The 16213-nt window shown below is 43.3% G+C and overlaps 1 protein-coding gene across 2 annotated transcripts in view; it reads right to left on the reverse strand.

Moving 5' to 3' along the window:
- mertka (c-mer proto-oncogene tyrosine kinase a) overlaps window positions 1-16213 on the reverse strand; it is a 188379-nt gene that overhangs the window by 40849 nt on the left and 131317 nt on the right. For both annotated transcript variants that reach the window (XM_068027609.1, XM_068027606.1), the window contains exon 10: window positions 13195-13360. In XM_068027609.1, coding sequence (XP_067883710.1) covers window positions 13195-13360 — 166 coding nt within the window. The remainder of the gene's footprint in view (window positions 1-13194; window positions 13361-16213) is intronic.

Consider the following 16213-nt stretch of genomic DNA (forward strand, 5'->3'; position numbering starts at 1 on the left):
TCCAACATGTCTGTGGCTTCTTCAACAGTGATGAACTTTGGGAAGTACAACAACAGAACACACCCTGGAAATTCAGTTAAAACTTTATCAGCAATGAACAATTAATTAGACTGGGAACTCGACTTGTTTCGAGCTGCATCTCTGCAGAGGAGGTTCACCAGGATGTTGCCTGGTATGGAGGGCGCTAGCTATGAAGAGAGGTTGAGTAGATTAGGATTATTTTCATTAGAAAGACGGAGGTTGAGGGGGGACCTGATTGAGGTGTACAAAATAATGAGAGGTCTCGACAGGGTGGATAGCAAGAAACTTTTTCCCAGAGTGGGGGATTCAATTACGAGGGGTCATGAGTTCAAAGTGAGAGGGGAAAAGTTTAGGGGGGATATGCGTGGAAAGTTCTTTACGCAGAGGGTGGTGGGTGCCTGGAACGCGTTGCCAGCGGAGGTGGTAGACGCGGGCACGATAGCGTCTTTTAAGATGTATCTAGACAGATACATGAATGGGCAGGAAGCAAAGAGATACAGACCCTTAGAAAATAGACGACATGTTTAGCTAGAGGATCTGGATCGGCGCAGGCTTGGAGGGCCGAAGGGCCTGTTCCTGTGCTGTAATTTTCTTTGTTCTTTGTTTGTTCTAAAAGCTGCTGACCCTAAAACGTGGCCCAGGTCAAAATAGGAAAAACTGCAAGAACCTGTCTCAGTTTCAGCTCAAGCTTCATCCCAATGTCTCCACACTCTCTTGGGACAAAAATGACACAACCCAGACCTCAGCTACGCTCAAAATTAGCTGTGAGTTTGTGGGGGGAGGGGGTGCAGAGAGCACAAAATTCACCCAAAACATGCTGTTGCTGAAGCCTATGATCAGCAGGGCATGATACCCAGGGGAACTTAATATCTCGTGAATGTTTACACTTCAGAGGCGATTTGCTGCCCAACTGTTGCAATTTTGCTTTAAAAGTTCCTCAAGGCAGTGAAAATCCTGGCTTCTCAGCAATGCTGAGCAACAACAAATTGCTCAGGCCACCGACAAATAAATTCACCCATCTGCGCTTTGTGGTTTAAAAATACGCCAAACACGAACATTCCAAATCTAGTTGCTCAGAATTTAGGCTTTCCTACCTTGGAGCTTAGCTGAGGTTTGAGTTGTGTCATTTTTGTTCGACTGATGGTGTGGAAAAATTGGAAAGAAGTTTGAGCTGACACTGAGCCAGGTTTTTGCACAACATTTTGACCTGGGTCAGCGGCTTTGGCTGAGATATGTGGCTTGAAGGAAGTCTGGGCTTTCAGTTGGCTGGAAAACCAACTTATAAAACCCCAATTCAAAAACTGATTCCCACCTCCCAAACAGAAGTGCAAGCCAGGTGGAAAAAGAAAATAATTAAGTAAATGTTTAAAATTTGATTTTCTAGAACAATAAAAGTTAGAACACAGCGATTAGAATGGGTTAGGTACTAAATAACGAATTAAAGTTAAGAATTCTGACATATTTGAGGATTTAATTTTAGTGCAACAACTTTAAATGCCTTTAAATGGTAAAATGCCACAAGGTGACTTCTTAAGAGCATTCTAAAACCAAGTTTGACACCAGGCCATAGAAGGCAATATTAGGGCAAATGACCAAAAGCGTAATCAGGTAGGATTTAAGAAGCATCTTAAAGGAGGATAATGAGGTAGAAAGGCAGAAATGTTTAGGGAAGGAATTTCAAAGCTTAGGACCGAAGAAGCTGAAGGTATGACCACCAATGGAAAAGTGCTGAAAATCAGGGGTGTTCAAGAGGCCAGAATTAGAGGAATGCAGATATTTCGGAGAGTTGTGGGACTAGAGGAGATTACAGAGATAGGAAGGGGCTCAACATGGAGGTATTTCAAAACAAGGATGAGAATTTTAAAATTGAGGTGTTGCTTAACTGTGAGTTAACATACATCAGCAAGCACAGGGGTGATAAGGTGAATGGGACTTGTGAGTTAGGACAAATCAAAGTTTGTGGACCGTAAAATGTGGCAGGCCAGCCTGAAGTGTGTTGGAATTGTCAAGTCTACAGGTAACAAAGGCATGGATGAGGATTTTGGCAGCAATGAGCTGAGGTGGGGCTGATTCGGGTAACGTTAAGGAGGTGGAAATAGGCGGTCTTAGTGATTGCCAAATATATGGTTGGAAGCTCATCTCAGCATCAGATGTGACACCAAGGTGGCAAACAGTCTGGTTCAGCCTTGGGGAGTTGCCAGGGAGAGGGATGGAGTTGGCGGCTAGGGAATGGGGTTTGTGGCAGGGACCGAGAAAAATGGCGTCAGTCTTCTCAATTTAGTTGGAGAAAATTTCTGCTCATTCAGTACTGGGTGCCAGACAGGCAATCTGAGAATTTAGAGACAGTGGAGGGGTCAAAAGAGCTGGTGGTGAGGTAGAGCCATCTATTATCACCAAGGGACAGCATGTAGATGAGCAATAGAAGGGCCCAAAGATAGATCCTTCGGGAACTCCAGCTGTAATGGGACAGGAGCGGGAAGAGAAGTCATTGCAGGTGATTCTCTGGATAGATAAGAAGAGAACCAGGAGAGTGTCATCCCACCCAGCTGGATGACACTGGACGCACTGGAGGAGGTTAGTATGATCAACCATGACAAAAGCTGAACACAAGTCAAAAATGATGCGGAGGGATATGTTACCTTTCTCACAGTCACATAGGATGTCATCTGTGACCTTGATAAGAGCCATTTTGGTACTGTTGCATGAGTAGAAAACTGCCTGGAGGGATTCAAACATGGAGTTCCAGGAAAGATGGACACAAATTTGGAAGGTGACAGCTCATTCAAGGAGTTTGGAAATAGGGTGGTAGTTTGCAAGGATGGAGGGGGACAAGGGTTGGTTTTTGAGGAAAGTCGTGATGACGGCAGATTAGAAGGAGACAGGGACAGTACCTGAGGCAAGAGAACCACTAATAATATCAGCTAACATGGGGACCAGGAGGGGAAGGTAGGTGGTCAGTAGTTTAGTGGGAATAGGGTCAAGGAAGCAGGAGATGGGTCTCGTGAACAAGACATGAAGAGAGGGCATGAGGGGAGATAGGAGAGAAATGTATAAGGTTAGGGCAGGGGAAAAACCTTACAAGTAATTTAGCCTGATGGGTTAGGAGAAGGGAGAGAAACATCAGAGGCAAAAGATCCAATGATCTCAATCTTAGTGGCAAAGAAGTCCATGAGCTTCTTGATGTTGAAGATGAGGGTGGAGAAGGCAGAGGAGAGGGGTTTAAGACAACAGTTTGCAGTGGGGAAAAGAAGCCAAGGGTCATCTTTGCATTTCGGAATGATCCTGAAAAACTGAGCAGCTTTGGTAGACGAGAGCAGGATCTCCTGTTGCTTTAGATGGCCCAGTCAGATTAAGTGGTGAATGTCTAAACTAGTCATCCGCAACATCCTTTGAAGTCAGCATCCCTTGGACTTAAGGGAATGGAGATGAGGACCATACTGGTGGGAATGGCTAGGATGAGAAAGAATAATGGTTTTACTGGGCACTAGGGCATCAATGGTAGAGGTGAAGATATGGTTGAGCAGATCTGTAGCTGCAAAAATGTTTTGGTGAATGGAGGACCAAAGGCGAGACAGTTGGGATTTTGAAAGTGCAGTTGTAAGTGAATTGGCAGAAAGTGTGTTCCAAGGGTGAACACAGGAGAAAGTCCAGTTGGGAGGGGGAAAGAGATGTGCGAGGAGAGTGATATAAGGAAATAATTAGAGATAGCCTTATCTGTGATTGATATCAAGGGACCAGTGAGAGCACATGAGATGGCTAGTCCAAAGGGTTGGCCATGAATATGGGCTAGGCAGCTGATATAGAGGGAGAGATCAAAGAAGGACAGGAAGGCAGTGAACTCAGGGAAGAGAGAACATAAGAAATAGGAGCAGGAGTAGGCCATTCGGCCCCTCAAGCCTGCCCCGCCATCCAATTAGATCTTGGCTGATCTGCCCCAGATCTCAACTCCTCTTGTGTGCCAGCTCCTCAAAGCCCCAATCTTTCAAAAATCTATCTACCTCCTCTTTAAATACTTTGTGATCTAGCCTCCATAACTCTCTGGGGTAGAGAATTCCAGACATTCACTACCCTCTGAGAGAAGAAATTCCTTCACATCTCAGTTTTAAATGAGTGTCCCCTATTCTGTAACTATGTCCCCTAGTTTGAGATTCCCCCACTAGTGGAAACATTTTCTCAACATCTACCCTGTCAAGCCCTCTCAGAATCTTGTATGTTTCAATAAGATCACCCCTCATTCTTCTAAACTCTCACGAATAAAGGCCTTACCAGTTTAGCCGTTCTTGATAAGTCAGCCCCTTCATCCCAGGAATCAGCCTAGTGAATCTCTTTTGAACTGCCTCCAATGCCAGTATATCCTTTCTTAAATATGGGGACCAAAACTGTACACAATACTCCAGGTGCGACCTCACCAACACCCTGTACAGTTGTAACAAGACTTCCCTATTTTTAAACTCTAACCCCTGAGCAATAAAGGCCAAAATTCCATTTGCTTTCTTAATTACTTGCTGCACCTGCATGCTAACATTGTGTTTCATGCACAAGAACACCCAGATCCCTCTGTACTGCACGTTTTTGGAGTCTCTCTCCATTTAAACAACAGTCTGCCTTCTGATTCTTCCTACCAAAGTGCATGACTTCACACTTCCCTACACTAAACTCCATCTGCCAAGTTTTTGCCCACTCACCCAACCTATCTATATTCCCTTGCATATTCCTTATGCCCTTATCACAACATGCCCTCCTACCTATTTTTGTATCGTCAGCAAATTTGGATATATTACACTCTGCCCCTCCTCCAAATCATTAATATAGATAGTAAATAATTGAGGCTCTAGGACTGATCCTTGTGGCACTCCACTAGTTACGTCTTTCCAACCTGAAAAAGACCCATTGATCCCGACTTTGTCTTCTGTGTGTTAACCAATCCTCAATCCATGCTAATACATTACCCCCAATATCGTGAGCTCCTATCTTGTGCAATAATCGTTTATATGGCACCTTATTGAATGCCTTCTGGAAATCCAAATACACTACATCTACCTGTTCCCCTTTATCAACTCTGCTTGTTATATCCTCAAAGAACTCTAGCAAATTTGTCAAACATGATTTCCCTTTCACAAAACCATGTTGATTCTGATTGATTGCATTAAGCTTTTCTAAATGTCCTATTTCTTCCTTAATAATGGAATCTAGCATTTTCCCAACAACCCAGGTTAGGCTGACTGGCCTATAGTTTCCTGCATTTTCTCTCCCTCCCTTCTTGAACAGGGGCATCATATTAACGGTTTTCCAATCCACTGGGACCCGACCGGAATCCAGTGAGTTCTGGAATATTTTGACCAATGCCTCCACTATCTCTGCAGCCACTTCCTTTAAAGCCCTTGGATGCAGGCCATCAGGTCCTGGCGACTTGTCTGTCTTTAGTCCCATTAGTTTGTCAAATAGTTTGTCCCTCGTGATAGAGACTATTACAAGATCTTTCCTCCCATTAGTTCCTTGCTTATCTGATATCTGTGGGTTGTTTATAGTATCCTCCACCGTGAAGACCAATGCAAAATATTGGTTTAAATTATCGGCCATTTCCCTGTTCCCTGTTATCAATTCTCCAGTCGCATCCTCCAACGGTCCCACGCTCACTTTAGCTACGCTCTTTCTTTTTATATACCCATAGAAGCTCTTGCTGTTAGTTTTTATATTTCATGCCAATTTACTTTCATAATCAATTTTCTCCCTCTTTAATAGGTTTTTAGTCATCCGCTGCTGGTTCCTAAAAAATTTCCAATTCTCTGGCCTACCACTAGTTTTCGCCATTTTGCATGCCTTAATTTTTGATTGGATACTCTCCATCGCCTTTGTTAACCGCGGTTGGTTCATCCTTCTCATCGAGTCCTTCTTTTTGACTGGGATAAATTTTTGCTGAGTGTTATGAAATATCTGCTTAAATGTCTCCCATTGCTCATCCACTGACCTTCCCCTTAGCCTATTTTCCCAGCCCGCTTCAGACAACTCTTTCTTCATACCTCTGTAATTGCCCTTGTTTAAGTTGAGGACACTGGTTTGAGACTCGAGTTGCTCACCCTCAAACTGAATTTGAAATTCTACTATGTTGTGATCGCTACCACCTAGAGGATCCTTAACTATGATATATATTAATCCTACCCTCATTACTAGATCTAGTTCCCGGGTAGATTCTGCAATGCTCTAAGTAACAATCCCTGATGCACTCTATAAATTCGTCTTCCATGTTACCTCTGCCAATCTATGCAGATTCAAATCACCCATGACAATTGTAGCGCCCTTCTTACATGCATCCATTATTTCCTGATTTATACTTTGTCCTACAGTGAAGCAACTCTTCGGGGGCCTATAGACGACTCCCACCCGTGACTTCTTCCCCTTGCTATTCCTTATTTCCACCCAAACTGATTCCACATCACGATCTATTGCACCTATATCACTACTCACCGCCGCACTGATACCTTCCTTTATTAATAAAGCTACCTCACTTCCTTTTCCTTTTTGCCTATTTTTCCAGAATGTCGAATACCCTTGAATATTGAGTTCCCAGTCTTGATCAACCTGCAACCACATCTCTGTAATAGCTACCAAGTCATATTCATTTATTTCTATTTGTGCCGTCAACTCATCTATCTTGTTACAAATGCTGTGTGCATTCAGATAAAGAGCCTTAAGCTTTGACTTTTTGCCATTATTACTCATTCTGGTTCTAATTTATGCTGCATTCTTCTGCTTATATTTTCTGCCCCATCCTATCACACTTTGATTACCGTTCGCCTCTTCACTACCCTGCACCTCTGCTCTCGTTTCTTTTTGATTTTTTAAACTTCCCTTCAATTGAACCCTCCCCCCACTAATTAGTTTAAACTCCTATCGACAACCCTAGTTATGCGATTCGCCAGGACACTGGTCCCAGCATGATTCACATGAAGCCCATCCCAACGGAAGAGCTCTCTCCTTCCCCAGTACTGGTGCCAGTGCCCCATGAATTGGAAACCATTTCTCCCACACCAATCCTTGAGCCACATGTTTACCTCTAATCATATTTACCATTTGCCAATTTGCACGTGGCTCAGGTAGTAATCCAGAGATTATTACCTTTGTGGTTGTGCTTTTTAATTTGGCCTCGAGCTGCTCATAGTCCCTCAGCAGAACCTCTTTCCTAGTCCTACCTATGTCATTGGTACCTATGTGGACCACGACAACCGGATCCTTCCCCTCCCACTCCAAGTTCCTCTCCAGCTGATAAGAGATGTCCATAACCTTGGCACCAGGTAGACAACAGAGTCTTCGGGACTCTCTACCTTTGCTGCAGAGAACGGTATCTATCCCCCTAACTATTCTATCCCCTATTACTACTACATTTCTCTTTTCCCCCCGCACTTGAATGGCACTCTGAACCATGGTGCTGTGGTCAGTTCGCTCATCCTCCCTGCAGTCTGTGCCCTCGTCCACACTGGGAGCAAGAACCTTGATCATATTGGATCAGGGCACTGGTTGAGGCTCCTCCAAAGTTAAATTCTGGATCCCCATACCTGCCTCACTCGCAGTCACACTCTCCTGTCACTGACCATGGTCCAAATTTGGGGTGTGACTGTCTCTTGAAACACAGTGTCCAGTTAACACTCCTCCTCCCTGATGTGTCGCAGTGTCCGCAGCTCGGACTCCAGCTCATCAACTCTGAGCCGAAGTTCCTCGAGCAGCCAACACTTGCTGCAGATGTGGTCACCGTGGATTGCACCGGCGTCCACCAGCTCCCACATACTACAGTTGCAACACATTGCCTGCCCAGCCATCGCTATTCTATTTCATTAATTAATTTGGATGCTAACTATTTTAAAAGTGAATTTCTTAACTGTACTCTTCAGCTGTAATAACGTCTCTTGATTTAAACCACTTGGCCAATCAAAAGAAACAAGGAAGAGATACCCACCAATCACTACCTGTTTCCCCGTGATGTCACATTTTGGCTCTGACAGGTAGAAGGGGCTCTCTGCCGCCGGTCTTTATCACCCACCGCTGTTGCCCTTCTCAAACAGGTCCGCTCTCCGTGAGAGAGCATGAAGAACTGAGATAGGGGTTGAAATCACCAAGTATGAGAAGTGGCTTGGTGCAGAGGCTGACGGAGGAAAGCAGTGAAGATACCTAGGTAAGGAATTCTTTTATGGTACTTGGGTGGGCAGTGGAGAATAAGGATTTTAAATGAGAAGCAAAAGGAGTGGGATCAGTGCAATGGTCAAAGAAGCAGGAAGTCCCATAGGAGTAAGGAACAGGCCAAGGTGTGCATTAATAAGAGCTACACTATCACCAAGACATTTAAGGCGGGACAAGTGATGGGAAGGTGAAGCTAGGTGGGGAGGCTTGATTTAGGAGGAAGGTGGCCTCATCCCTCAGCCAAATTTCCGACAAGGGTGTGATGATGCACTCAATGACACTAAGTTCACAGATGGCATGGGTCTTGTTCACAAGTGAACGAACATACTGCAGGGTGATGCGGAGGAGGGCAGTGACAGCTGATTCACTGTCTAACTCATTCAAATCAAATTCCTGCCGACACTGGTTTTACAGGTCACTAGTCTATTTAAGTAAACAGTTTAACAATGTTCAAGTAGCAGAGATGTAAATATGGTTAATCAGTGCACAAAGAAAAAGTACACAAAGGCAATCAAACCTCATGAATGGAAAAACGTTGACGAGAGGAAGCATGAGCAGTGGTAAAGTGATCATGTTTAATTTTAACGTAAAAAGGGATTTGATAGGGTAGTTAAGAACATAAGAAATTGGAGCAGGAGTCGACCATAGGGCCCCTCAAGATTGCTCCACCATTCAATCATAGAAACATAGCAACATAGAAAATAGGAGGAGTAGGCCATTCGGCCCATCAAGCCTGCTCCGCCATTCATTATGATCAAGGCTGATCATCCAACTCAGTAACATGTTCCCGCTTTCGCCCCATATCCTTTGATCCCTTCAAACCCAAGAGCTATATCTAACTCCTTCTTGAAAACATACAATGATTTGGCCTCAAACGCTTTCTGTGGTAGCGAATTCCACAGGTTCACCACTCTCTGGGTGAAGACATTTCTCCTCATCTCAGTCCTGAAAAGTTTACCCCGTATCCTTAGACTATGACCCTTGGTTCTGGACTCCCCCACCATCGGGAACATCCTTCCTGCATTTCCCTGTCAAGTCCTGTTAGAATTTTATAGGTTTCTATGAGATCCCTCCCTCACTCTTCTGAACTCCAGTAAATGTAAGCCTAACCAACTCAATCTCTCCTCATATGTCACTCCCACCATCCTAGGAATCAGTCTGGTAAACCTTTGCTGCACTCCCTCGATAGCAAGAACATCCTTCCTCAGATAAGGAGACGAAAACTACACACAATATTCCAGGTGTGGCCTCACCAAGACCCTGTATAATTGCAAGACATTCCTGCTCCTGTCCACGAATCCTCTCGCTATGAAGGACAACATACCATTTGCCTTTTTTACCGTCTGTTGGACCTGCATGCCTACCTTCAGCGACTGGTGTACGAGAACACCCAGGTCTTGCTGCATATTCCCCTCTCTCAGTTTATAGCCATTCAGATAATAATCTGCCTTCCTGTTTTTGCTACCAAAGTGGATAACCTCACATTTATCCACATTCTACTGCATCTGCCATGCATTTGCCCGCTCACTCAACTTGTCCAAATCACCCTGAAGCCTCTCTGCATCCTCCTCACAACTCACCCTCCCACCCAGTTTTGTGTCATCTGCAAATCTGGAGATATTACATTTAGTTCCCTCATCTAAATCATTAGTATATATTGTGAATAGCTGGGGTCCTAGCACCAATCCCTGCGGTACTCCACTGGTCACTGCCTGCCATTCAGAAAATGACCCATGTTTCCTGTCGGCCAACTAATTTTCTATCCATCACAATACACTACCCCCAATCCCATCCGCTTTAATTTTACATGCTAATCTCTTATGTGGGACTTTGTCAAAAGCCTTCTGAAAGTCCAAATAAACCGCATCCACTGACTCCCCCTCATCAACTCTACTAGTTACATCCTCGAAGAATTCTAGTAGATTTGTCAAGTGTGATTTCCATTTCGTAAATCCATGCTGACTCTGTCCAATTCTGCCACTGTTCTCCAAGTACTCTGCTATAAAGTCTTTGAGAATGGACTGTAGAATTTTCCCCACTACCGACATCATGACCGATCTTTTGCCTCAACACCACTTTCCCACTTGCTCCTCATATCCCTCGATTCCCTGAGAGACAAAAAAAACTATCTCAGCCTCAACAATGGAGGATCCACAACCCTCTGGGGTAGACAGAGAGAAATTATTTCCTCTGGCAGTATTGGAGAGGGTGGGCGGAGAAAGGAGTCCACAACAAGGGGGCATAACCTTAAAGTTAGAGTTAGGCTGTTCAGGGTTGATGTCAGGAAGCACTTCTTGACACAAAACCTAGTGGAAATCTGGAACTCTCTTCCCCAAAATGCTGTGAAGGCTGGGGATCAATTAAAAATTTTAAAACAGAGATTGATAGAGATTTGTTAATTCAGGGTTATGAAACCAAAATGGGTAGATGAAGTTGATGCACATCAGCCACGATTAAATTGAATAGTGGAACAGTCAGGGCTCAATAGCCTACTCCTGTTCCTATGTTCCAGTGTTAATTTTGGCAGCTTACATTTAACATTTGAGTAATGGATTTTACCTTGTCGCTGTAATGTCTTATTTTTAGCATCTCGCTACATGACCATCCCCCAAAGAGGCAGGATATTCCCTGGAGTTATTGGCAGCCCAAGGGTTAACCTGTTCCTTTGAAACTGAAGCCAAATTTGCCTGGCCTGATAAGGAGAAATTCCTAAAATTCTTGGCAATGGAAGAATTAAAAGGCGTAACAGAATGACAAAATTGAAGGAAATCCTGGTTGTGCTGTTCTGCTGAAAGTATAAGTAAACAAAGGGCCAGATTTCGTTGTAGCATGGCATCTAACACCATCTGCTGTTAGTTAGATTTGCCTCTAAACGCTTCAGCCCAGAAAGGTTTTGACCACAAAGTTGCTTTCAATGCGAGCTGATACCGGCGCAGCAAGGGAAACAGGGCAATGGAACCTGAGTCAACTGGACATCTTAACCAATCGAATTGTAGGATTAGGATATAAACACAGGAAGGACCAAGAAAAAGGATGATGAAAAGAGGTTGAATTCAATGTCAAATCAGGCATAGAAAGAAACAAAGATTGGATTGAAAGAGAGAGAGAGAGAGAGAGAGAGAGAGAGAGAGAGAGAGAGAGAGAGAGAGAGAGAGAGAGAGAGAGAGAGAGAGAGAGAGAGAGAGAGAGAGAGAGAGAGAGAGAGAGAGAGAGAGAGAGAATCTGAAGGACTGAGATTTTTTTACTTGCAATAGTTAATTTTTAGTGCCAAAGGGGTTGATCGGCAGTTATTAACACTTAGCACATTGTTAAAAGGGTACTGATGCTTGTAATGACAAGACTTAACTTTCTGGAGGGAGGATATAGAGAGGCTGCAAAGAGATATAGACAAGTGAGTGGGCAACAAGATGGCAAATGGAGTATAATGTAGGGAAGTGTGAAGTTGTTCACTTTGGTCATAAAAATAGAAAAGCAGAATATTTTTTTCAAAGGTCAGTGTTGATGTTCAGAGAGACTTGGGGGTACTTGTACAAGGCACGCACAAAGTTAACACGCAGGTGCAGCAGTCTATTAGGAAGGCAAATGGCATGTTGGCCTTTAATGCAAGGGAATTGGCGTACAGGAATAAAGAAGTCTTACTAAAAGTATACAGGGCTTTGGTGAGACCGCACCTGGAATAATGTGTGCAGTTTTGGTCTCCATATTTAAGAAAGGATATACTTGCACTGGAGGCAGTGCAGCAAAGATTTACTAAATTGGTCGCTGGGATGAGGGGGTTGTCCTATGATGAGAGGCTGAGTAAATTGGGCCTATGTTCTCTGACGTTCAGAAGAATGAGGGGTGATCTAATTGAGACATACAAGATTCTGAAAGGACTTGATAGGGTGGAAGTTAAGAGATTGTTGTGAACTCAAAGTGTTGTGAATCTTTGGAATTCTCTACCCCAGAAAGTTGTGGATGCTCCATCATTGAATACTTTGAAGGCTGGGATAGATAGACTTTTGGTCTCGCAGCGAATCAAGGGATATGGGGAGTGGGCAGGAAAGTAGAATTGAAGCCCAAGATCAGCCATGATTGTACTGAATGGTGGAATAGGCTTGATGGGCCATATGGTCTATTTCCGCTCCTATTTGTTGTGTTCTTTTAGATATCCACTATCCTGCGGGAAAGAATGTTTTTCCAAATCTCTGACCTTGCTTGAGGCTTTTACATTTTGTGCTCGAGTTCTATTTTCATTGTCTCAAGTTTTCAACAGCTTTTATTATTCCTATCATATCAAAAACATATTGTTTTGTTCAATGAAATAACAGGTGTGACAAACACCCTGTTACTTTCTCTTTTGGGAAAGGAGAGTTCAATTACTGGAACTTTGAGGGAATGCTTTCAGCATTTGTTCAATGGAGTTAAGAATGATAGAGCTTTCCAGCTCAGGAGCAAGTTATTTGGCCCACCCTGTCTACATTGGCTCACAGATAGCACAATCCAAAACTAATCCCGCTCTGCCACAAATTTTCCATTATCTTCCATCTTTCGCCCAATCAATATTTATCCAATTTCCATTATTGTTTAGTCTTGAACAGTGTTGATAATTATGAGATTTGAGGCAAGACTGAACTCACGTTCATAAAAGAATCTGGTATCATTTTCATCAAAAGATAACTTTAAGCCATGTTTTTTCAATGTGCCCCACACTTATGATACTACTATATTCCCCTTAATCTACAGATTCTCATTCATCTATTGAAAAAATGACTATCATAATATAACCAGGCATTTGTTTAATCCTTCACTTGTATTCCAAACCAATAGAGATTTTCTCTGGGGTGACTAAGAAACCACAGACACTGAAACCTAGTCTGGCCAATGACCAGACACCACTTCCATTTTTACTGGTACTGGGCACCTGCGTAATAGTTAACATCATTTTTCTTTCACAAGAAATTTTCAGAAATGCATGTCAAGGTTAGAATAATTGAAATGTCATAAACCAACAATACTGACCCAAACTTGGTCTCCATCATCCGCTTTTTCACAGCTGTATACATGAAAGCTACCAAAATAATTATGCCACTGACGCAAACTATCGCAATTAGCACGATTAGGGAGCGCTCAGCATTACTGCCATCAGCAGCCGTAGTAGTTGAGAATGGTGAAAGTATCATCTCACCTGCAAGTAAATGAATACATGGGGAAATTAGCTTTGGATTCACATAACTACTAAATCAATACAAATTTGTTTATATACAATTACAGAGCAGGTAAAGTTTTGTTTTTTCTTAATTTCTGGAAGACTGCAATGCGACAATAACTTGCATTTTTCTATCACCCCTAATGTAGGGCAACATCTTTTCAGTATTTTACAACAGGGTAATGGCACAACAGCGCAGATAACAGGAAAGATTAAGGCAGGGTGAATCGACAGAATGATTGAAGAGACAAGTCTTGAAAAGGCTTTTGGAGGAAAGGAGTGAGAGAACAAGGCACATGATACCATTGTCCAAAAGAAATGGCACAGATATAGAGTACGAGAGCAAGCTTGCGGGGCACATAAAAACTGACTGTAAAAGTTTCTGTAGGTATGTGAAGAGAAAAAGAATAGTGAAGACTAATGTAGGTCCCTTACAGTCAGAAACAGGGGAATTTATTATGGGGAGCAAAGAAATGGCTGACCAACTAAATGCATACTTTGGTTCTGTCTTCACAAAGGAGGACACAAATATCATACCAGAAATGTTGGGGAACACAGGGCTTAGTGAGAGAGAGGAACTGAAGGAAATTAGTATTAGTAGAGAAATGGTGTTGGGGAAATTGATGAGATTAAAGGCCGATAAATCCCCAGGGTCTGATGGTATGCATCCCAGAGTATTTAAGGAAGTGGGCCTAGAAATAGTGGATGCATTGGTGGTCATCTTCCAAGATTCTATAGACTCTGGAACAGTTCCTACAGATTGGAGGGTAGCTAATGTAACCCCACTATTTAAAAAGGGAGGTAGAGAGAAAGCAGGGAATTATAGATCAGTGAGCCTGACGTCAGTAGTGGGGAAAATTCTACAGTCCATTATCAAAGATTTTATAGCAGAGCACTTGGAGAACAGTGGTAGAATCGGACAGAGTCAGCATGGATTTACGAAAGGGAAATCATGCTTGACAAATCTACTAGAATTCTTTGAGGATGTAACTAGTGGGGTAGATGAGGGGGAGCCAGTGGATGTGGTATATTTGGACTTTCAGAAGGCTTTCGACAAAGTCCCACATATGAGATTAGTGTGTAAAATTAAAGCGGATGGGATTGGGGTAGTGTATTGCGATGGATAGAAAATTGGTTGGCCGACAGGAAACAAAGAGTAGGGATAAATGGGTCTTTTTCTGAATGGCAGGCAGTGACTAGTGGGGTACCTCAGGGATCGGTGCTAGGACCCCAGCTATTCACAATATATACTAATGATTTAGATGAGGGAACTAAATGTAATATCTCCAAATTTGCAGATGACACAAAACTGGGTGCGAGGGTGAGTTGTGAGGAGGATGTAGAGAGGCTTCAGGGTAATTTGGACAAGTTGAGTGAGTGGGCAAATGCATGGCATATGCAGTAGAATGTGGATAAATGTGAGGTTATCCACTTTGGTAGCAAAAACAGGAAGGCAGATTATTATCTGAACAGCGATAAACAGAGAGGGGAATATGCAATGAGACCTGGGTGTTCTCGTACACCAGTCGCTGAAGGTAAGCATGCAGGTCCAACAGGCGGGATAAAAGGCAAATGGTATGTTGGCCTTCATAGCGTGAGGATTCGCGTACAGGAGCAGGGATGTCTTGCTGCAATTGTACAGGGTCTTGGTGAGGCTGCACCTGGAATATTGTGTGCCGTTTTGGTCTCCTTATCTGAGAAAGGATGTTCTTGCTATAGGGGTAGTGCAGCGAAGGTTTACCAGACTGATTCCTGGGATGGCGGGACTGACGTATGAGGAGAGATTGAGTCAGTTAGGATTATATTCGCTGGAGTTCAGAAGAGTGAGGGGGGATCTCATAGAAACCTATAAAATTCTAACAGGACTTGACAGGGTAGATGCAGGAAGGATGTTCCCGATGGTGGGGGAGTCCAGAACCAGGGGTCATAGTCTAAGAATACGGGGTAAACCTTTCAGGACTGAGATGAGAAGAAATTTCTTCACCCGGAGAGTGGTGAACCAGTGGAATTCGCTACCACAGAAAGCAGTTGAGGCCAAAACATTGTATGTTTTCAAGAAGGAGTTAGATATAGCTCTTGGATTTAAAGGGATCAAAGGATATGGGGCGAAAGCGGGAACAGGTTACTCAGTTGGATGATCAGCCTTGATCATAATGAATGGCGGAGCAGGCTGAAGGGCCAAATGGCCTACTCCTGCTCCTATTTTCTATGTTTCTATACTGTTGCTATTGTAGAGAGGAACAGTGTTAGAAACCGGGTGCAACCAAGATGGCACTGAAGTTTGGACATGATGGGTATCAGAGGGAAAATCACAATGTTGAAAAGACCCCCAGTCCAGCTCATTTTCTCAGCAAAGTTTATCTCTACCAGAAGAGACAAGAGTGCAGTTCTCCAGGATTTAATTCTAAATTCATTTGGCAGAATAGTGAATGACCTTGATTGGGACTTCTCTATAGATTTGAGGTACTGAAAGACAAAAAAAAAAATCAGATCTGAATCTAACAGCTTTTCCAACAGAACTATCTTCTGGAGCAAATAAATCTATTCACATGGTCCTATCTGGTACTATATGACTAGAACACTTACTCGAACACAGGACATTTACAGTAGGATCCAGTGAGCTGTACACCTCTAGAGGTCAGCACCTCTATTCCCATTGATGGATTGATATCTTTGGGCTGCTGCAAATATGTGAACAAGGCTGCTTGCTCTCCATAAACTCTCCAGCATCTCTCATACACTCCAGGTTTGGATTATAATTGAATGACTGAAAGTGATGCGTGGCAGCACAGGTGATCTTCCAATCTTACTGCCAAAATCATCCCTTCAGGT

The sequence above is a fragment of the Heterodontus francisci genome, chromosome 3, assembly GCF_036365525.1.
Source record: "Heterodontus francisci isolate sHetFra1 chromosome 3, sHetFra1.hap1, whole genome shotgun sequence".
Classification (NCBI taxonomy): domain Eukaryota; kingdom Metazoa; phylum Chordata; class Chondrichthyes; order Heterodontiformes; family Heterodontidae; genus Heterodontus; species Heterodontus francisci.